At 40.1% G+C, this 22,105-nt stretch overlaps 1 protein-coding gene across 2 annotated transcripts; it reads right to left on the bottom strand.

Moving 5' to 3' along the window:
- Window positions 1-8,966: 8,966 nt before the first annotated feature.
- On the bottom strand, window positions 8,967-21,783 carry rbm6 (RNA binding motif protein 6). Of its 2 annotated transcripts, none has more exons than XM_063910787.1 (23): window positions 21,632-21,783; window positions 20,282-20,349; window positions 18,305-19,826; window positions 18,124-18,213; window positions 17,925-17,994; window positions 16,995-17,068; window positions 13,735-13,809; window positions 13,152-13,443; window positions 12,887-13,044; window positions 12,701-12,801; window positions 12,530-12,599; window positions 12,368-12,443; window positions 12,217-12,278; window positions 11,998-12,118; window positions 11,715-11,812; window positions 10,863-11,195; window positions 10,628-10,777; window positions 10,460-10,525; window positions 10,088-10,315; window positions 9,922-9,996; window positions 9,740-9,834; window positions 9,601-9,652; window positions 8,967-9,513 (listed from the first exon to the last, which is right to left on the bottom strand). In XM_063910787.1, exons 2-23 carry the CDS (start codon window positions 20,326-20,328, stop codon window positions 9,418-9,420), a joined length of 3,951 nt encoding a protein of 1,316 aa, XP_063766857.1. In that variant the 5' UTR covers window positions 20,329-20,349; window positions 21,632-21,783; the 3' UTR covers window positions 8,967-9,417. The 2 variants fall into 2 exon arrangements, with proteins under 2 accessions (XP_063766857.1, XP_063766858.1); XM_063910788.1 differs by having other exon boundaries at window positions 12,217-12,275.
- Window positions 21,784-22,105: the final 322 nt, after the last annotated feature.

Below are 22,105 nucleotides of genomic sequence, written 5' to 3'. Positions count from 1 at the left end.
AGGTGGCACACTTACCAGCGATCGTGGCCTGACACAAATGCAACATAAAGGTGCGTCTGTAACACAATCTCCTCTGTCCTTCAGCTACTCAGGCACAGTTTGAGGATCTATGCAGGTGATTAGGTTCATGTCAAAGGGAAGCCATGCAAGGCACCGGGAGTCTTAGCTTGTTGGTGGGGATCCAAGCATAGTACTGATGTTCCCTGTGTTCCTGAATCATTCCTGGAGCCCCATTAGCTGGCAAACAGCACACCATGACTATCATAACATTTTGATCAACGGTCAGAGGAACCTAATGGCAGAGTTGTACAGAGAAGAACAAAACCATGAAAATTAAGATAGATCAAGTGATGTGACTAAGATGTAAACCTCAAGAACATTTCAGACATAGGCATGTTCTGTGGAAAAAATATCTGAGTCAGAGAGAAAGTCCTTGAATGTTATCATATGTATAGATTGTATGTACTGCATGCACTGCATACAATTGGTTTAGCCACACAACAATTAGCATTACATCAATATCTAAAGAAAGATGTTCCAATTCCCACTTACAAAATTAAAACATTTTGCCTAATGCCAACAACATTTATACAGTAATAGTCACAACCATGCTAGCTGCTCTGTGAGGCTGCTCTTCCACAGCACAGTTTTGAGAGAAAGGCTAACGTTAATATGCTAACATGATGAAAATGACAATGCGCTAATATTAGCACTGCTAAAGCTGATGGCAGTGTCATGGGTTTTGCATATTCATATGAGCAAGTAGAAAATGTTGCATTTTGGTGCTAGATTCAAAAGTCATAATGTGACTGCAATCCGATAGATGTTGAAATGTAAACCTCATGTAGGCACTAAAGGAAAAGTCAGTGGATTACAAAAAGCATAAGGATTCCTCGTCCGGGCATAGTTGATAACATTGTATTTCAACACAGTCAATAATTGTCAGTTTCAGTGCGAGGCCAGGGCAGATATTAAAGGCCTTTACTTATAATATTGGCACCCTGTTAAATAACTGCAATCCTATAAATCTTACATTGTCCTAAGATCTAATCATACTGCAATCATGGTGGTCCAGATTTGAACACTTCTAATGCATTATATATTGGATTCAGCTTTGTTTTTTTTTGTGTGCATAAAATAGACATTAAGACAGCCACATGGGATCAGTTCAAGATGTACTGTAGATGTTAGCATGATGCACCACAGTTTTACAACCAGAAATCATTCATTAAAGTTGACTGAAAGCAAAAGGCCCTTTATAATGTAATCATACCGACATGCTTGCTTGGACGTCAGATCTGTACTTGCATCAGGGATCATTTTTGTGTTTACAGAGAGTGATCGGGGATAACGACTGTCCTTACCACCTGTCTAGACATGACTGCCTTGCTTCTGCACTTTGAAGCCATCAATCAGGCCCTGCTAACAGTGATCATTTACTCTTTGGACAGATAGACTGTATGATAGGACCATCCTATCTGATCTGTGATTGAGGGTAGGCTGTGTCATGGCGACATGTGGCTCCTCCTGTTTGGTTTTAAGTTGGTAGACTGAATGCACCAGCTCTAAGGACGCCATGTCTTTCATGGCAAAATCATGCAAAATTGTGAAAAGATTCACCGATGTGGCAAGCAGAAAAGAGCTTAGCAAATGTGGAATGATAAGAGGTAAGAGTAACAGTGTTGACACTGTCCATGTTGACAAAATTCTGGGATTTCAAAGGCAAGGATCTGAAACCAGATGAAATGGGACATAAAGAGCTTCAAAGATACTCTGTGCAGACTTTATGCAGTGCTTAATATAAGTGACAGAACGTCTAATGCGAATATCAATATAAGATGAGCCTGGAAAATAGATTTAAATGAAGATCAAACTTTTAGACAGGGTTGAAATATATCAGTTTGCTGCTGTTGGTTTACATAACAATGTCATCATATTTTATAACATATGTTCGATGGTGCAAGAAGTTTAGGATTTTGACTTTGATACCATGTCTTGATTAGAATAGCTACATATAGTAGAGAGAGAGGGGACACATGCAGCATACGTAGGGTCCCAGGCACTTGATCTAACAAGTGAGCTACCAGAACATCCCTCTGTGATGCAATCTTAAATGAACGGGTAAATGCATAGCGTTCAGTAAAAGTATAATTTATCCACAGCACATTGCTGCTTCATTACAATCCCAAAGAAGATGCATTTCATGAAAGCCCAATTGCCAGGATAATTTCTCTCCTGAGAAAAAGAAATTCTCAAGAAACTAGACCCCTGCTAACATGCAGATGCACTGCCACACTTGAGGTTTACCAGGCTCCCATTAAGACACACACATTAAAGCAGTTCTCTCTTTCCGCTCTCACACCCACGCTGCACTCAGGGAGCGTCTGCCCCAAATGGCTGTGTTGTCGTCAGCACTGTCTCACGGGAGGTGAAAGTGTCTCAGGTTCAGAGAGGCTTTGTGAGGCACTTGCAAAAAGAGGCAGCTAGGTAGATCCAATCATTTTAAGCATAAATCAGTTACATGTGATTTAAATATACTTTGACTTCCTTTCACATATGGAGGCATTTTGTCCAACATGATGTGCCGCTTTACATCTTTGGTATAATGTGCAATTAGAGGTTTCCGAAAGAGGCACGATGATTTATGGCCTCCGTTTGTCACCCACCGAGCCTTAAGCACTTCATCTGAAGACAAATGACAATAACAAGACTATAGACTGTATATATAGAACAAGATACAAGGACTTCTGTTGCTTTCACATGGTACAGGCTGACTTTGATATAGCAATTGTGTTTCCTTTACTTGACTGTTTCTTTATATCAATGATGTCATATTAAAATACAAGCAGTAACATGCAGCACATGGTAGTCCTATTTTATTTCTTCATGCCGAGACATAAACATTAAAGTGATTTGATTTGAAAAACCCCATTACATTCAGTAGATAAGCACACATGGGGACTTACCTATCATATGGAAAAATCAAGAAAAGACTATAACATTAGCATGTTCCCTGCCAGCCTTATCCATTGTCATTTGTGTAAGAAAGCAGGCGACATTACAGACTGCCATAATCCCTCAAAGCTGACAATTGTGATATGGCGGTTAATGTTTTCACTGTACTGTTTGGTGCCTCCAGGACAATACATAATTTGTACATTCATTTTCACTTCAGGAATTGGCTCCAATGCAGGTGATTGTGTTACAACAATGCTGTATAAAAAATGGCCCAAACGTTGTGAAGCCAAGAGCAGGAATGAAAATATCCCGAAGCCAGTTTAGAGTGGATCAAGTTGTATTGTCGGGTGAATGAGAAAAGGCAGCAACATTACGTCTTCATCTGTTCCCAACACTGCGCTGATAGGTTTATCAGCTGAGGAAAACCAATGTAAACCTACTGCGGATGAAACTAGCCATGTGTTCTCCGGTTCCTTCCTCGGAGGAAAGATCGAGTTGAGCTTTTGTTCTGGGGTAAAAAAAAACCTGGTGTTGCCAGTACCTTTCAGCACCCTCTGATTCAATGCATATTTACAGGGCCCCACTACACAGGTAATGCCCCGTAAGAAAGTTGAAAGCATATAGCAATGATTCTGTCATCAGGGGTCTATAACCGGGGTCTGTTCTCCAGCTGGGACAATGCATACCTGCCATGGGAAAACATTTGCGATATTCTGAGAAATACAGGTATCGCAGCAGCAGGAGAGGATCATCCTCACTTGGATGTTTCCAGAAGTGTTTTTGGGAGCATGTGTTTGTGAATGTCATTGCAGGAAATAAAGGACAGGGGAGGAGGAATGAGGTTGTTTTTCTCACTTTAATAATATTCATATAGGGATACATATACCAATGTCAATACCCATATAGGCTGTTCACTGACAAAATGCGCTGGATCAGGTATAACGAGTGACTGATCTATTTCATAATAAACCTTTTATACTGGATGGAGCTTCTCTACATTTTACACTGTAGATCTACTGGTTGCTGAAGGCAAAGAGCTCAAAGTTCACTGTCATGTGACATGACATGAGTCAGTTCAGTTCAGGTTTTACAATTGAGAACATTTGACCTATCTGGCAAATACGCCCAATAAACATGACTATTTCTTCCTATGGGAAGGTGAGTTTAACATGAAAAATGTCCTCTACATGTCCAACAAGATGGTCAGCTAGTTTATAATGTCAATTAAAGATGCTTTTAATCCCCTTTTCACATCATCAATAAACACAATTCAAAGTGTAATCATCCTACAAATGTTTCAGATGCAAAGTTGAAGTGATTTGTTGAAAAAAAAAATTAACTGGATAAAGAGAAAAACACAATGCAGGGACGAGAAGGAGTTGTTAGATGGAAACCAGCTAATATGGTATCAAAATGGACTATTAGAGGTAACATTGTAAGGCACAATGGGGCAGTAATGGCTGATTGCAAGGGCGGTTATTTCCACTATAGTGACTTGCAATAATAAACTCTGGCAGGGAATTGACCTGAAATTATGTTTCATCCATATGGCCCCTATGTTAAATTCATCAGATATATTCCCAAGGGGTATCATTATTACTGCAGCATGTTAACAATATTCTTGGCAGCTATTTCTACACCAAATGAAAAGAAAAACGTCAAAAAGCCAAAATAATAATTTAATTTCCCCTGATTGAAAAGGCATGCTACTATGTTATACTGTGTTAGTTATTGTAGACATTCCCGTCTGCTAATATTTTCTGAGTATATTAATGCTTCTTCTCTCCACCTTATGGTCCCTTAGCCCTTTGTTCACTGAACCTTATATTACATTAAAAATTGAACAGGCCATTAATAATAAAGGATGAGTGCTATAACTCCATGACAATTATAAATCATATTGGCTGGACAGAACCTGATTCTAAAAACAGTTGCACAATCCGGTGAATACATTATTTTTTTGCATGTTGCTATTTTGTATTTATTCTTGGTTACTTGAGCACCGAAAAAATTGGTGAAGTTATTTTTTCATCTTATTGAAATGACCACACCAAGGTAAGCAAGAATGTCATGGTCCTGGTAGCTGCAGCCATCATCATCCTGGTAAATATTATCTTATCAGCAAAGACTGAAATTACTTTCTTTTGTAGCGGGGGGTTTGCTGCTGCCTATGGGGAAATATAACGCTTTCGTATTATACTCATTAGACTTTGGTTAAAGAGTCCTTCTATTGCTCACCCCCAAAACAATTAGCATTAATTCTCATGTGTCTAAAATAATGTTTGTGTCTAGTGGAGTTAATAGGAGAACTGTTATTTGTTAAGTGCAAGTAATAGGATAGACAGACATCTGGGGGCAGTGGCACCCAATCCCACAATGGTATACAGGCACATTTTGGGTATATATCTCTATTTAATATAGCTAAAATTCCCCTGTATGTTTTTAATTTTCAACATAGCTGGCATGTGGACATAGGTCTGATTCTGACTCTGAAGAAGTCACAGGAACCATTGAACCAAACAAAGCAGAACTAGGATTTAAAAAGGGCATACTTCAAAATTGACTTTGAAGTTGTAGTCTTTTATTGTGAAGACCACAATAAAAGACTACAATTATACCAAACATAAAATAAATAAAATGATCAGAGTGCCGGGTACAATTAAGGCTCTTCGGACACAAATCAAGGTTTAAACTTTGTCATCCATTAGTTGCCAGAAGAAAATAATAATCCACAGAGCATTCAAACCTACTGCACAACTTCACTTTTGTGGCAGCAAAATAATACATAATACAATAAGATTTATCCTTTGAAGTCCCAGAAGGTCTAAGTAGTTCAAAAATGCTTCACAAACCTTCAGAAGCTCTTAGGGAATGTGTTTTCATGGAGTGTTTACAATAGCAATGTGCTCAAAGACTGATTAGCTTCAATTACCGGCGAGTTATCACAGTGATGATGAAAAGAGACAACTATAAACTTTATAAAGCTACATTTCAGTTTAAGGAAAGAAAAGAAGGAAAGAGTCCAGCTTTCTGTGTTTTGTTTTGATATATCAGTATGACTGCTGCTTCTCCGTCAATGCTGGAGTGCAGAGCCATGACATCATTTCCAAATGTTTTGAATGTATATAATGTTCTCAGTGACAGTCTGCCAGTGGAATTGGTTCTGCTACGAGCAATGGTCCAAACCCAACATAAGCTGTGTTCTGATGTATGTCCCGCTTCTAACAGTCACAAGGACATTTTCAAGATGATGTATAAGATTAGCAATCAATAACAGACATCATTTTTTAATTTACACTTGAAAGGACAAGCCAGATGGAGAAAATTGTTCAGACAAGCATGATTTTCCTGAGATGGTTTAGTCTCTTTTGTTTTCACGGAGTGACCACAAACACATGTGAATACTTGAGGGAGACATTCTACGTGGGATGTTTTTTGATCATTTATCATAACGAACAAAGGAGAGATTTGATATGACCACACAGTCATCCAACATGTAATTATATTGTATATTGTAGTTTCATCTCTTATACTACATGGATTTAATTTCATACAGATAGCAGCTTCTTAAAGGGGCTTCTTTTAAATAAATAAAACATTTGAAAAAACGAAATGGTGTCTGGTGAGCTGCCTGTGTATTGATGTCAAAAAATATATATATACAAGTCTAAGATTTTTGAAATGTTTCAATAATATGAGCATCTTTGTCCTTGTGCAGCGGATTGGTGTCAGACCTCCTTTAAAAGCTCCTCTGTTCGACTCCGTGCACTGACAGCACGTCCAAACATTTGAGAGTCCTGCTGACTGTCTCCTTCTTCTGCCTCATCCCCAGACTGCTGCTAAGAGCCGTCCAGCTGGGATAATTGGACCCCCTGTCCACCTTTTTCTGACATTAACGCTGCCTGAATGCTCTCCGTCACACATGCATGGGGATACTAACATGGCAGCTATACCTCTCTATTTGGCCTCCCGTGCTCACAGACTAACAGCACATTCATTTTCATTCCACAGACAGTTAGGACCGGGTAATGACGACATCTGTCACAGGGAGCTGGGGGAGTCTTTGGGGTCTTGTGACAGAATGGAGAAAAGAGGAATGGAAATGAGTCTACTTGAAATAACAGAGAATAAGCAGAGATCCTTCTTCCATTGCCCTCCTTCTGCCATTTATGTGGGGGGGGGGGGGGGGGAGGAAATTGCAAAAAGTCCATCACCTGTTGACTTTATTTGAAATGACTGCATACATCTAAATCTTGAGACCTTATATTGTTAGCACGGTGTTACCCAAATGCATTTTATAAGCTTTGGATAGCGTACTTAGTATGTTACATTCATCTACAACATTTCTGCGCTGAGATTGTAATCTGCAATTTGTATTTCATTATTCTGTATGATCACTTTATTTTACTGACTGTCTAAGTACATAAAACCTAAATCCATGTGGAGCTTGTTGAAATTCTATTTATATGCAAATACAGAGATATTGTTCCTAAATCTGTTGGTCTGAAAATGTATTTATTTGAATAATGTCTCACCTGCATGGATTTAAAATGTGTGACAATTTCAACCTAACAGCAAGATAAACAGAGAAGAAATACTGCAATATGGAAGTCATTTAAAAGGCCTTCAATACATGGAGCTAGTGACCTCCATAATGTTACGGATATATCTGTAAAATAATGGTTCTCCTTTATTATGAGTGCATTTGCTCACTGATTGCAGCATATTGTTGCTAAATCTGCTCTATTAAGTATGTTTTTTGCATTAAAACACTAAAAACAAACATGGCATCATCTGGTATGACCTGTGTGTAGCCGAGTAAAAATATCATAAATAAATAAGTGGAAAAGAATGTGGGAAATGTTGATGCATGTCAAAATGTATAACGGTAATATCAGGAAATGTTCTATTAAAAAAGGCATGCTTAAGATGAACAGAACGTGTTTAAAATCATGATGTGGCCCCTCCTGAGGGAAGGGTAAAGAGGGATGTAGTCATTAACCTTAAAATGTAAACGCTATCCATTTAATATAATGGTCACGCTGAAAAAACTGAAAGGCTGACTAAATAAACAAATTTCACATAACTGTATTAGGTTAACTGAAAGCAATAATATTAACTTTAAATGACAAATATTAGGTTCAACCTAATAGTATTGCTTCCGTTAAATGTGTTTACTTAATACACTTAACTAAAGTCAATGATCATTCAGTGTACAGAGGCTATTGGCTGTTACTACTGAAAAGCTATGGCAAGTTGTTGTCAGGGTTTCACTGCACATGGGAACCTGCAGATAGTTACTGTGGTTTTGTTTATTGTGTTCCCTGTTTTGTTGCCAAGCCACAGAACAAGGTTTACACTCAATTGTGAAGCTTTGTAACCACGTTGCCCTGTATCCTCAGACACAGAGACTCCACATACTGTCGATCACTCTGGAAGTAATGTTTACCTTTGCCATCTTTCCAACTACTAGCTTACGTGAGACCCAGGCTTGTGGGGCATGAAAGCAAACAATTCCAGCTACCTGTTGACATACCGAGTTCAATCTCCTCATTGCATTCAAAAAGGTTACTGTCCAAAAGCAATCACAAAACAAGAGGATTATTCTTGCACAGATAAAAGGATGTTGGCTTGCACCACAATCTTTCTGAGGTTGTCAGTGACTAACTCTGGAGACTCCCCAGTGTTCTTGTTCGTGCGCTCTGAGGAGTTGAACTACAGCTATAGAGGGTGAGGCTGGTTTCTTCATATCAGGAAAAGGTCATAGAGGAGGCTTAATGTTATAACTCCTACAGAAAAGACATGTTGGCTAGACCCGTCATAACTGGAAATTCTGAATGAATATACATGCACTTTTATCACCTGATTTTCTCAGACTTTGTAAAAACTGATATTAAATACTAACCCTGATGATGTGTGAAGACAAAACATCTCGAGTGTCGTGCTGCCATCTAGTGGACATGAGATGTACAACCGAACACTGAACAAAACTTCCAATGTAGAAAAAGTTAGTTCAGAATATTTTTTTACTTAAAAATGTGTACATACAATTGCAACTCCAAACCATGAAAATTACATATTTGCTCAAGTTTTGAACAAACTGTAATTGTGGCCAGTGTGACAGTATCATTTTAAAAAAAAAAAGAAAGAAAGAAAATGACCTGGACATATTTCACAATTCTACATACACATTACACATGGACAAAAATAGTTAAAAACAGCATGAATTAACATTTTCTATACAACATCCACTGTTATGGATGAGAAATTTCACTTCTTTTAGCTCCACAACATCCTTGTTATTTAAACTTCAAACATAATTTGCATCTTATTTCAGTGTAGAAAACGGTGGTTCTGTAGTTTTATAATGTCCAAGCAGAGAAACATCAGAGAAACAGCTTTCTTATGCGTGTCATTTTAACAAATCACATATCAAATTGAGGATGTGTTCAGATGAGATCACTCGAGTTCCTTAAACCGTGCAAACATGGCCTTGCGTACCGCTTGTTTGTATGTCGCATGGTCCCACACGACAGGTTCTTTCTTTTTTCTTTGCTGGAGAGAAATGTACAATGAAAGGTTTAATAAACAACAACAACAAACACCACATTTTTGCAGAGTTAAAAATAGCTGCACACTTACCGGGGCAGGTTCAGCTCCAAGACCAGGTCTCTCGCTGACTTTATGAATATCCCTACGCATAGAGAACAAATGTCACAAATCTAAATCACGTAAATGCTTTGTTTTCCCATTTCAGTGACAGGTCAGTTAAAACACATACCTTGAGCTTCCGGCCCAGGAATTATGATGCTGCATCTGTTGGTGGTGTTTCCTTTTCTTCGGTTCTGGTGACCTGGTAGGTTCTTTTGTACTTAGCTGGGAATGACACAATACAGCTTTAGTATTCAACCCAACAACGCAATTCTCTCCTCAGCACATTTTCCCACTTTCATTTCCACCTACTTCTTTCTCCTGGTTCTCCAGTGCCTCCAGCTCCTTCTTTGACCTCTTGATCTTAAGGTGGATCTCCATATTTTGCTGTTAAGAGAATACATGCAGTATCAGAGGCTTTGTCTGTACATAGAGTGACTGTCATCTACTGCTTATACGGCGGTAAAAAAGGTAGTACTTTGTGCAGGTCGGAGAGCTGCTGGTGGCGGATCAGAGCGTCCTTGTTGGGGAACTGTCTCCTACACAGCAGGCAGGCCATCTTCTTCCAGTCTGTCAGCTTGCTGTCCTTGTCTTCAGACTGGCCACCCTGACTGTTTTTGGCTCCCTCCTCCCTATCTTCTTCTACCTCTTCATCACTTCCAGCTGCATAGTCTGATGCCAGCATACCCAGAGAGCCCATAGAACGCTTGGGAAGAAAACACACATATATATATATATATTACTCAAAAATAGAAGAAAGAAAGACACTGGTGTATCTACTTTTTGCATTATTGAAATTGACTCTGAAGGAGGGGTTCTAGTCCAACATTTGCTGAATGAAGTTTCCTACCTTTGACTTTTCATCTCTCTTAACAGGAGCAAGGGGTTTCTTAAAAAGATCATCTGGACCCGAGATCTGCGGAGGTAGATAAAACATTTGAGATGCGTATAATGACAATATTCTAATCTCAACATGGATGCACAAAATGGAAGTGGTTATTTGAGGTGTGTCTCTAACCTTCCTCTCGAAGATAGCAAAACCAGCATCAGCCGTCTTGGACCGACCCCTATCATCGTCTCCTCCAAACTTCAGCAGTGGTGATGCAGAACGGACAGTTTCCTTTTGCCGATTCTGGATCTTTGCCCAGCGCTCCATATCTTTCATGATCTGCAAACAGCAACACGTCTTACACTGTTCCCTTTACACATCTGTTTTGACACTTTCTACAGAGGGATTGTAACCGAAGTGCTACCTTGACAGCGGCGATGCTTCTGGGCTTGTCGTTGTCCTTTTTAGAGTCATCATCATCTTTCTTCTCAGTAGTTGCAGAGGAAGTTGGGACAGGCTCCGGCTCAGAGCCGGCATCAGGAGTGGGAACTAATGCTGCAGAGTCTTCTGCGTTAGGAGTTAATGCTTTTTTCATCTCCAGAGGAGCATCTGCTGCTGGGTTGGAAAGAATGGCCTGGTCTTCAGCAGTCATGGGCAACGGCTGTATGGCCGCAGGGTTCCCTCCTGGGACTGGGATGTAGCTCTTTGATGCAGCATCCCAGTACAAGTACTCTTGGGATTGAGCATTGTAGAAATACTGTGGACAAAACAATTAGAAAACAAAAAAAAGGGGAAAATTACAATTTAATGACAAAGCCAATCGTTTCAGACACATTTATGTTGGATAGAGGCTGACCAAGCAGTGCACATGTAGCTTAAACTGCAGTCTGTGCACTATTTTAGGAATTATTTTAAACACTAACATTATAACGAAGGGGCCACTGTATAAGGTGAAGTTTGTACTTAGACATTTCTCTCCTCTAGACTATGAGCCATTTTTTTTAATCTTCAGAATTCAGACAAGTGACATAGCTGGAAGAACTCCTCATTAGTGTGTGTGTTTGTGAGGTATCATGGTGAGGTTAGTCTGCAGCTTTAAATCCAAATTTTACAGTGCGTTAAATGTTCAATACATGTGTTGGGTGCATTAGTTGGAATTTGTTATTCTCTTGTAGGTTACGGACTTCCACAACATGACCAACACCATTATTCCTAATCCTTCCCCCAGTCAAAGGCCAGAGCAAGCATTGATCAATGTGTTGTTGTGTGTTCTCACCCTAGAGTTGGGGTCGTAGTACAGCGTGGTCTCAGGATCGTAGTAGAAGCCTGATGTAGAATCGTACAAGTAGTTGGTCATGTCTGGAATCTCAGAGCCTAGAAGATTTGGACAAATGGATAAACCATTTACATTACATGTATTCAAATTGCACACCCTTTTGCAATGTACGACAGTCAAGAAAAAGTGCCTTAACATTTCATTTTCATTCGAAATTGAATGAAGCTACAAAGGAAAGTGATTAACACAATGTCTGAATTGAAATGCTTGATGTGTTTCTTACCATAGACGTAGGCCTGTGATCCGTCTGCAGCGACTGGCATCCCAGCTGATTCTGTGGGCAAAACAGGTCCGCTACCCTGGTATGCTGGATCGATTGCTGGAGTCTCACCATAGGCAGCGCCCTACGAAGCATAAAGAGAGACGTGCAGTTAGTTAGAAGTACGGAACAACTCTTGAGACAAGTTATCTGATGAGCTTTGCTTTTTAATATGTGACCTACCTGTGCAATGCTGATGTCTGATGACAGAGCGGTATTAGTGATGCTAGCTGTAATATCACCTGCTGACAGAAACATGACGATATTTACGTTTTATGTGATTATAAAGAGGGCACAGGGAACAAGATAACAATATTGTGTGCCTGAATCCCACCTTGCAATCCAGTGGAGGCAGCAGTGGGTGGCAGCAGAGGATGCAAGAACTGTTGGGGTGGGGGGAACATCTGCTGCTGGAGTTCCAAGAAATAAAAATATGACAGGTCATCCTCTTGTTTTTCATAACTTTTAAACACAGAACAATCAGGCAACAACTTACCCCCATCATGCTGGGATCAGGTGGAAACCCAAGGATGGAACTGTTTGGTTTATCAAATTCTCTCTTGAAGCTGAGAAAGACAAAATAAAGAAAACATCAGAAAAATTGAGATGGGAATTCTCTACTAGTTATAGCTAAAAAAAAAGAAAGAAATGCAGAATGACGACTTACTTTTGGTTCTTTAGAGGTTTCGCAACCTCAGCATAAACTCTGACCCCATCAACATAAAGGGGTCTGGGTTTGGTGAGGAGCTCAACCAGACGTGTCACTTGCTACAAGAGGAAACACAAAAGGTCAGTGCGAAATGATAGGGGGGAGTCAACTTTGACAGACAATGAAATTAATTAAAAAAGGTACCTCATGGGAGTCCATGTCAACAAAGCAGAAGCACTTGGATCCTGGTGGCTTGGCTTTGACGAGACGCACATTTCTTTCATCCAGATAGGCAAAGGGATCCAAGGCTTTCAAGATAGTCTCCACTGTGGTCGTGGGCTTCACATTTTTTATTATCATGGCTGTACAGGGACACAAGACAGTGTTGTTTATCCGAGCTGGTTATGAATAACAAAAGAACGAAACAAGGTCCACAGCTAATGTTCATGTACAGTTTGAGTCAACTTACTTTTGCTGTCCTTAAAGACAGACTCGGGTTGGTGGGAACCGTGATGGGGAAGGTTGCGGTTGCCCCAAGACTCCGCCTGCTGCTCTGTTTCTTGCTGTTGGAGCTGTTGGTCCACCTGCTGCTGCCAGGCCTCAGGTGTCAGGTCAGAGCTACGCTGCCACTGGTTAAGGGACAATGGTTCAATAGGGCCTTTTGGTTGGGACCCATTTAGGTTGGTCTTCAACTCCTCTAAAGGCTGGTCTGGTCTGGGCAACTGGGGCTCCTGGAGTTGAGGTACTTTGTGATCTGATTCCTAATTGACAGAGAGAGACAGAAAGGAAGGGATACTGTATTACTTCTAAACGGAGTCGTAAAAATTGCTGCAAACAATCAACGACTAATGAAGAGTTTTTTGGTAAAGAAAAGGGCATTACGGTTTGGCTATGTTGTAATAACACTGTGGAAACTCAAGGTATGGTGATTAATAATAAAGTGTCTTATGACTTTAGTGCCTTTACCCCACCATTATTCAACAGATTTTTGTTTGAGTATATGCAACAAATATCCGGGGAAAAAAGGTAATGATTTTTCTTACTACACTCACATGAACACTTCTTTCACACTCTCCTGGCTGAATGAACTTCATGGATGTTGTTCTACTGCCAACCTTTAGGGATCCCTGTAAGAAGAAGAAGAAGAACAGAAATGACCAATCAGAACCATATGTCACGTTGATATCTTAAATAATACCAATGACACCCAACATGCACTGTGGCAGGTTTAGCCTTCCTCTTCACTGCTGAAGATAAAACGGGCGAACACTTATGGTGGTGAAACTAGCCCAGAACGAAGATCATGCTTCACACAAGCAATATGCCCCCAAACTAACTATTTTGAAAAGTGAACTACAAATTAGAGCTGCAGCTAAATTATTTTCAGTGAGAGCTCATATGCTGAATATTCTCAAAGAAGGAGTTATTATTTAAAACGGAATCAGGAAAAAATAAAAGTAAAAAGTGACCATCATAATTCCTTAGGCCACTGTAACATCTTCAAATTGCTTTGTTTGTCCAACCAAAAACATGTAGTTTACTACCACAATATACAAACAAAAAGCAGAAGATATGAACAACTTTTAAAAAAGAACCAGGTAATGTTTAGCATTAAGGCAATACTAAAACAATCAATTGATTAGCAAAATAGGTGCTGATAGTTGTCCAGATCATAATCCAAATAAAAACCGAACTATTAGTGCCAAATGGGGACCATGCTTTCAGTAGGTTAAGTATTGTAATCGTGTGATTGTAAAAACACTATTTCCAAGACTAGAGTGTTTGTAGAGGGAAGCTCATTGCGAAATGTACTCCACAAATTGGTAGTACTGTGTTGAACATCCATAAGTGGTGATGAGTTGTAAAACTCATAGCTGTATTGAAGTTCACAGTGGTTCATTCCGGAGAGGACTTCCATTTGCACAAAACAGGAATAACCATTAAAACCAGACATTAAGCCATACCATAAAGCACAAAGCTTCACCACTCATGAATCCCACAGGTGGCCATTTGAATCTTTGGTATTTAGGTAACTGACCTCACAACCAGAAATCACCTCGTGTTTATCAATGACTTCACAAGCTGCAGAATATCTGCCAAAGCAACCCAATGGCAGAGCCCAACAATAAACCTATATACATTTCTGCAATAATTCTACTCATCCTCATTACCCTGAGGGGCATCAAGCCCTCCCAGCATTGAAAGCTCTTTTGATTGTTGTAAAACTTTCTTTCATAACATGTTCAGAGTAATTGAAGAGAGTCCTGATGGCCAAAGTTCACCGACGATGAGTTCAAGAGAGTTCCACATAGAAGACATTCACTCTTCTGGAAAGTCACAGATGGTCAAAATTGGTGAAAGAAATGTTGCCATAGAACTGGCAAAGACACTCAAAAGAAAGACTGCAGGCCAGGCAGTGGTTTTGAGAGAAATAGATTAACCACGTATTACACACATTAAAAATGTTGACTTGATTGTCCTAGAGGAAAAGTCAAGGGATCACCAAAGCTACTTGAATTCATCCTCTGGGAACCATGAATATCTTTATCAAAGTGTCAAGCAATCAAGAAATCATACAGATACTTCACCGGATAACTCCAAAGAATAATCAAAGCAGTCAGGATTCGTCCCCTGGACATAATGAATATCCATCAGAAATAGTGCGAGAAACCCTCCTATAGTTGTAGAGACATTTCACCAATAACCCAAAATGTCAACCTTATAATAGCACCGGTCAGGGATCACCAAAATCATGTTGGCTGCTTCCTCTGGGGACCCCAGTTATTCGTTTCAATGAAATCTAACTAATGGACCACCCACAATTCTTATTCAATGAGCGACACCACTAGCATATCAAAAATAAAAAAGAAGACCCAATCATTCTTATCAACATTTCGATCACGACATTGCTCTGCGTGCCCTAAAACTCCTAACAAGAAAAAATCCTCTTTAAGAAGGATTTGAAATCTCAAAAGCAGTAATTCATATTGTGAATACACTAACAAAATTTGCCCGGTGTGTTCTCACTAATTAGGCTGTTTTTAGACCAACTCGTACTGTGTGAAAAACAGAACCCTCAACAATCTTTGAAATGATGCCAGTCTGTCAACATAGTAAGGGAGCCAACCCAGCAGCCGTGATAAAAAATAATAAAAATTGATGGCATGAAACATGGACGTAGTCTTCCTGAAGCCATATCTGTAGAGCTGTTGAGATGTTCAAAGAGGGTGGCTCCAGTCGTTGCCATCTTGGCTGTGTGGATTCTGTCTAACTCTCGGCTAAAACAAAAACGTTGAATATGTGGATTGTCAGAGGAGCTGAGTTCTGCACGAGCAGAGTAGGCAGCTAATACCAAGTCACCTGTGACAGCATTCAACTGTCCTAAATGCTGCTCAAACCTTAGTTATGCATGACTTTAAGCCCTAAATATGCAAGTTCTACAAAACAGTTCACAATAAAAGGGAACTTAGCTAAAGAAGATGGAGATTGACTAAGCCATTTCAGAAACTGCAAAAACGTAAAACCAAGATTTACCTCTGGCGAACCACAATGCAACATCCTCCGGGAAAGAGCTTGGCCACTCAGTTATAGAATCATTGCTGATCGAATACCTTGGTAGGCAACACACTATTTCTCATGTTTACATGGACAGTAAACACAAAATACTTGCCCCACAAACAACCAGCCCCTTGCTTGTTTTAGGGCAGACTGTCCGAATCTTTGAAAGCTTCCTCAACTGAAACTACTTTGAAGGTCACGCAACGCAAAAGTGCCGCATAACATTTCCGTCAATCGTCTTTGCTACAAACGCAAAATCGCAATACATGACATGGGGGCTTTATGAAGTACCTTCATGATCATCTTCTTGTCTTCTTACAGAATATTTGTAAAACCAAGTCTCGGTAGATTTTATAGATTTTTCCCCAAAATCTGTATTATCTCCTTAAATCTATTCCAGGGTATGGAAGTTTGGGGTTAATAAATAGATTTAGCATTAGCAAGAAATATTAACATTTTTGTGTTAGCAGATACACAGTTGAAGTACGTTCTAAAGCTTTGAAGTGCTTAACAAGTAACCTTAAGTACTAGAAAGTAATAATAATTTATGGAAAGCTAGGCTCAACTGTTGGAGTTTAATATATTAGCATGTAGAAATGTCAACAACTGACACGTTTAACCAAAGTGAGCTCAATGTAGAGGAAAAGCAACCCCTTCCCAGGTTCTCTCCCTCCCCCATCTACTAAACCCCATCTCAACCCCTCATAATCCTGATGGGAGAGACGGCCTTCGTAGTGTGACGAGGATGGGCCACCTTGTTGGACTCCATGAAGTGGACTGCATCCTCGAGGTTTAAAAACTCCACATAGGCCGTATCGTAGCTGTAACCTGGGGACAGCATTTGAAATACAGATGGGTTTTTGTTAGTCAATTCCAGTAATGACAGTCACCCACTGAAACATAGAAGACAGCAGTTCGTGAATACATCGAGATTAATGTGAGCGAATCGTTTACAATTTTACCTTAACACATACCTTTTCAGGAAAACACACATTTTTTTATTGCTATTTCTATTCAATCTTCTGATGACATGTTATGGCTTGGCTTTATCAAAGCCTTTCCTGGCATATAATCCAAACCAGTGGCAGTGAACGACTATGTGGTGTGCACCATGGAGACAGAAAGTTTACCAGTCATGTTTATCAGATAAAAGAAACCTCCTGTGACGGACATTTTGTTGTAGTATGAAAAACGTTTGGGACAGAATACTTTTCACACAGACTTGTCATCGATGACCATGTCTACAGAGATCCACTGTGGAAAACACCTTAAAGCAAGTGTTTGGATCGGCAGGATGAGGAAGCACTAACAAGGCAGTCTCCATTTCAGGTTCGTTGACATTCTTATGTTCAGTACCTAGAGAAGAGTGTCAGAGTGACACGTTCAGTGAATCACGTGTCACAGATCGTTTGTGACCAACACTCTCCAAAAGACTTAATATTGATCCCTGGTAGCTCCTCTTATTGTCACAATGACCCAACGTCTCGCACATAAAAAAGGGTGGCATAACAAAACCCCCTTTCTTATTTAATGAGCGAATTCACACAGACCACCAACAACAAAAGCAACCAACAACGTAAAAAAGAAAGAATGCGTAGTTTCGAATGTCGTAAAAGCGAAAAATCGAGGGACATGTTAGCGATCGATTGCCCCAAGCAGCTCAACAAAGAAACGTGTTTCTTACCTGGCACAACATTTTTGATTTTCATCCCCTGCATTGGCACACCATCACGGACCGCAAAGGCACCAAGAATCTGAAAAAAAAAAGTTTCAAATACATTAAGCTTGGCCATGGCTTTCTATGCAAACTACCATAAGACACAATCTAGTACCCATAATATCAAGATGTATAAAGTAAAGATGCTTTTCTGTTTTATTTTTACCTGCTCCATAGTGGCAGTCTTTGGAATACCAATTATAGAAATTGTGTTGGAAACTTTGTCCTCCACTGATGCATTCCTGTAATCTTGATCCTTTCAGAGAAAATGTGGGTAATGAAGCATAACATTATAATAATTGCATATGAATTATAAACACAAAAATGAATAAAAAATAAAAACTTACCTGAGATCCAGACTCACTAAATTTGGCAGGTGTGATTGGTTTAGACTCTTTGAGAAGTTTCTCTGGTACTGGAAGTGCTTCATGTTTGTAGTCAAAAGCCCTCCCGGGGCCTGTTCTGTAATCGATGTCTCTGTAGTCCTGGTCTTTTGCTTGCGTAGTGCTGCTGCTTTGAAAATCATGTTCTTCCCCCATCTTACCCCTGACATGTCCTTGATTTTGTGGGATATCTTTCATCCCTTTAAAACAATCACCTGGCTCCTGTATCAAATGCGAAGGCTGATTCTTCTCTTGTTGGTAAGGAAGCCTTTCATCGCGAATTGATTTATTCTGACTATGTTTCGGGTTTCTTTCTCCGAGCCAATGTTTGCTCTCACTTTCTCTCCCAAGAGGACCAGTATGGGGAATCATTTCCGGGGGTGGATGCACATGTGGAGCTTTGCTGGCAATTGATGGTAGATTCATACCAGAAAAGTGGTCAACAAGTGGAAAGCCGACCCCTTTCCCCGGGAATTCAACAGGTGGCCTATCCCTTTGCTGAAATGGTGGTGGATCTCTAACATTTCCATCTCTGCCAAATCCTACAGGGAAGCTAGGTTCAGGGACACCTCCCATACCTGTACCCATTTCTGAAAAGGGTATCTTCCCTTTTCGACGGTTCTTCCATTCCTCTGCAAGAGTCATCTCTTCACCACTTCGATAGTCCATTAGGGGGCTGCCACTTGATTCTGGAAACTCTCTCTCCCTGGGTCCGTCTGCACCCATAAACTTTGATCTTTGAGGTCCAGCAATGTCTGAAGGCATGTCTGGTCTTGCCCTAGCCCCTGGAGGGACATTCCGGTTTCCAAATCTTAAGGGAGATCGATCCCTACCTCTAAATTCAGCTGAAGGACCAGAACGATTTCTGAAATCCATATCAGAATCAAACCCGCCTCTTGGATTCAAAGGGGGCCCCCCTCTTCTGTCAGTGTCCATCATTCTCCTTTCACGTGGCGGTAAGTCCATATCATAACCATCCACGCCATCATTGTCTTTTGGGGGCCTTTCACGCATGTCCCTAAATCCATCATTTCGCTCCACGGGAAACCCTCTTCTTCCATCTATATTAGGATTGTTGAAGGGCGGCATGTCATAATTAAAAGATTCTCTGTCTCTCATGTCCATAAATCTGTTCTTTGGTTCCTGTGGTGGCATTCCCCGCCCTCCCATGTCTGAGTTTCTGCCTTGTCCCGGGAAACCAGAAGCATCCATAAGTTTGTCTCTGATAGAACTTTCATATTGCCTTCGTAAAGGGAAGTTTGGCTCTTCTCCAGGCCCGCAAAAATCTCTGTTTTGCTCTCTACCTCGCATATCACGTGGGTCCATGTCATGCCCCCTCATGTGAGGCCCATCCATCCTTCTCATATCCATATGTGGCAGATCTAGAGGTCTTGGGCCCATTTGACCCATGTTCATCCCATCTCTACTTCTATAATCAGGCATGGGACGATCTCTGCCACCAAACATTTCTCCACGGTGATCACCACTGCAATACACATCAACACATTAGGATGAATTTTGAAATGAACATAACCAAAGGATACAATTACAACAAAATAATACGGAGACGGAAGATATTAAAGCTTATTTTTGTAGTTGCTCATCTAAATCAGCATAAAAAGGCTTAAAGAAAGGGTGGGAAATATGGTTATACAGAGCCTTATAAATGTGTCTGATTGAAAAAAAAGCAAGGAACCATCAAATGCATCAAGTGTAAAAACAGTTTAAACATTAGGAAACCCAGAAAAGATACTAAATCATTTCATCATATAACATTTAACTATTACATCAACTTTGGTAACCAGATTTTAACCACATTGACCAACCACAGAAAACAGTATCAGAGGCAAATGCAAAAAGCTCTTGCTAGACAGTAATGACGCAATACCAAGTTGGAATTAGTTTTAAATCAATGCCTTTAACTAAATGATGCATATTTACCGAAAGGGTGGTCCTCCCCTTGGTCCTTGCCCTGGTCCGTTCCACATGTTTGTAAGTCAGTATCTTATCTGGAAGCAAAGTTGGAGGTATATGAATACACAGACTACTTTTGACTTGTTTGTGGCAGGTATATCAATCATGAAAAATAGCTTAGAGGGTTACTTTCAATGCACAACCCAAATTTAGACAAATTACTAAATCATCTGAGTGCATGGCAGCATTAAGTTCTAATAAAAAAAGGGGGGAAAATATATCCAACAATGACAAATCACACATTGGCCTAAAGGGGCTTTGATATTTACAGCTTATGACTCAATCCTGATAGTAAAAAACGAGGGAACATGTAATAAACCTCAGAGAGCAACAGAGAAGGGACCCCACTCCCAGGACGAGCATATATGAAACACATAATGTAACCTGTTATCTATTTACAGAATGGACATCAGGTTGACAGTTATATTTACAAAGATAAGGCAAGGCAAGTTTATTTATATAGCACCTTTCAACACAAGGCAATTCAAAGTGCTTTACAAACATGAAAGACATTAAGAGCGTTACGAAATAGTGCTGTATAAACACATTATAAAAAGGCATTTGAAAACAGTTAGACCTTTAGTGATTCCTGTAGGGAAAAGCAGGTGTTGTAGCAGCAAGACATAGATACACATGATAATATACGAAAGGGATTATAAGAATTAAAAAATAAGAATGAACATTTAGTAACAGTATGAATAGAATTAATAAAAACACCAAGAGTCAAAATTCTGATCAGGCGAATGTACATAGAGATATGTGAACAAGGTTAAATATATAAACATTGAAATGGGCAGGTACCAGTGCATGTTAACAAATACTTAAATCTAAATAAGCATAGTACATATTGTTAACACACATGAATAAGAGGTGGTTTGTATTTATGCAATTGCGTTATTTTTGGTGCTTCAGTGAAGATACTCTAAAGATGGCTGCATACGTCAAAGCTATGGCTCGTAACACAGGCTGGTGTGTTGGCTCAATGTTGGCCCGCTAGCTATCACTAGGCCCTCCACATCTACGCCACAACATAAACAAACTGTATAAGTACTGATGATGGCTGTATTGCAGTAAACACACGGATTCAATGCAAGTGCTGCATATAAATGGGAATGTTATCGTGATTAACTTAGCGAGCAATAGACAGCTAAACAAACGTTAAGGATCGTTACCTTGGTGACGCTATAGAAGCTAACCTTGCTAACTCGTCTCGTTGGGAAGCCGGTCTATCTGCGTTAGCCTCCTTTCAGAAAAAGACCATTTAACCGACTTTAAATTCCACTATTATCACGTAGATATTGCCTCTATAAAACGTACCTTGATGGTTTGTTGAGCTTCTTATCGATATTTCCGAGGTTTTTTGTTTAGGTTTTCGATGGCTTCAACGAAATACTTATTGGGTCGCTGCAGCCGAGACGAATCTTCCGTCTTCTTCTTCTGTGGATCAACGACCTTTGCAAACCTGCCGCTGTATATGACGTGCTGCCCCCCAGCGGTTAAAATAAGATATACTTTATTGATCCCAAATTGGGATTACTTTCTTTACACAGCCGGGACGTGCACAGGTACAGGCTAATGTTTCCCGGGCAATGGCCCATTTGCCCCTTTTGGCTGACCTGCCCTTTTGGAGAGAACAAGTGTTTTTTATTTTTTCTGTTGTGGCCGAATCAACATGATAAGCCCACGGTCTCGCTGCGGGAAACACACCTTGTCAGCGCTGTCATCGGCCCCGAGGCACGTGACCTAGTTTACAAACTGACAGCTGAGAGTAGAGGAAAGCCCTCGTGTCCG

Source organism: Eleginops maclovinus, chromosome 20 (assembly GCF_036324505.1).
Source record: "Eleginops maclovinus isolate JMC-PN-2008 ecotype Puerto Natales chromosome 20, JC_Emac_rtc_rv5, whole genome shotgun sequence".
Lineage (NCBI taxonomy): Eukaryota > Metazoa > Chordata > Actinopteri > Perciformes > Eleginopidae > Eleginops > Eleginops maclovinus.
This window is presented reverse-complemented; position numbering and strand designations above follow the sequence as displayed.

What these genes read in the sequence shown, in the direction of transcription:
- rbm6 (XM_063910787.1), bottom strand. Translation starts at nt 20,328, where the DNA reads ATGTGGAACGGACCAGGGCAAGGACCAAGGGGAGGACCACCCTTTCG. An exon ending in ATCACAGGCCTACGTCTATG is followed by an intron (nt 11,813 to 11,997) that starts GTAAGAAACACA and finishes CAAATCTTCTAG; the next exon opens with GCTCTGAGATTCCAGACATG. An exon ending in AGCTCTCCGACCTGCACAAA is followed by an intron (nt 9,997 to 10,087) that starts GTACTACCTTTT and finishes TTCTCTTAACAG; the next exon opens with CAAAATATGGAGATCCACCT.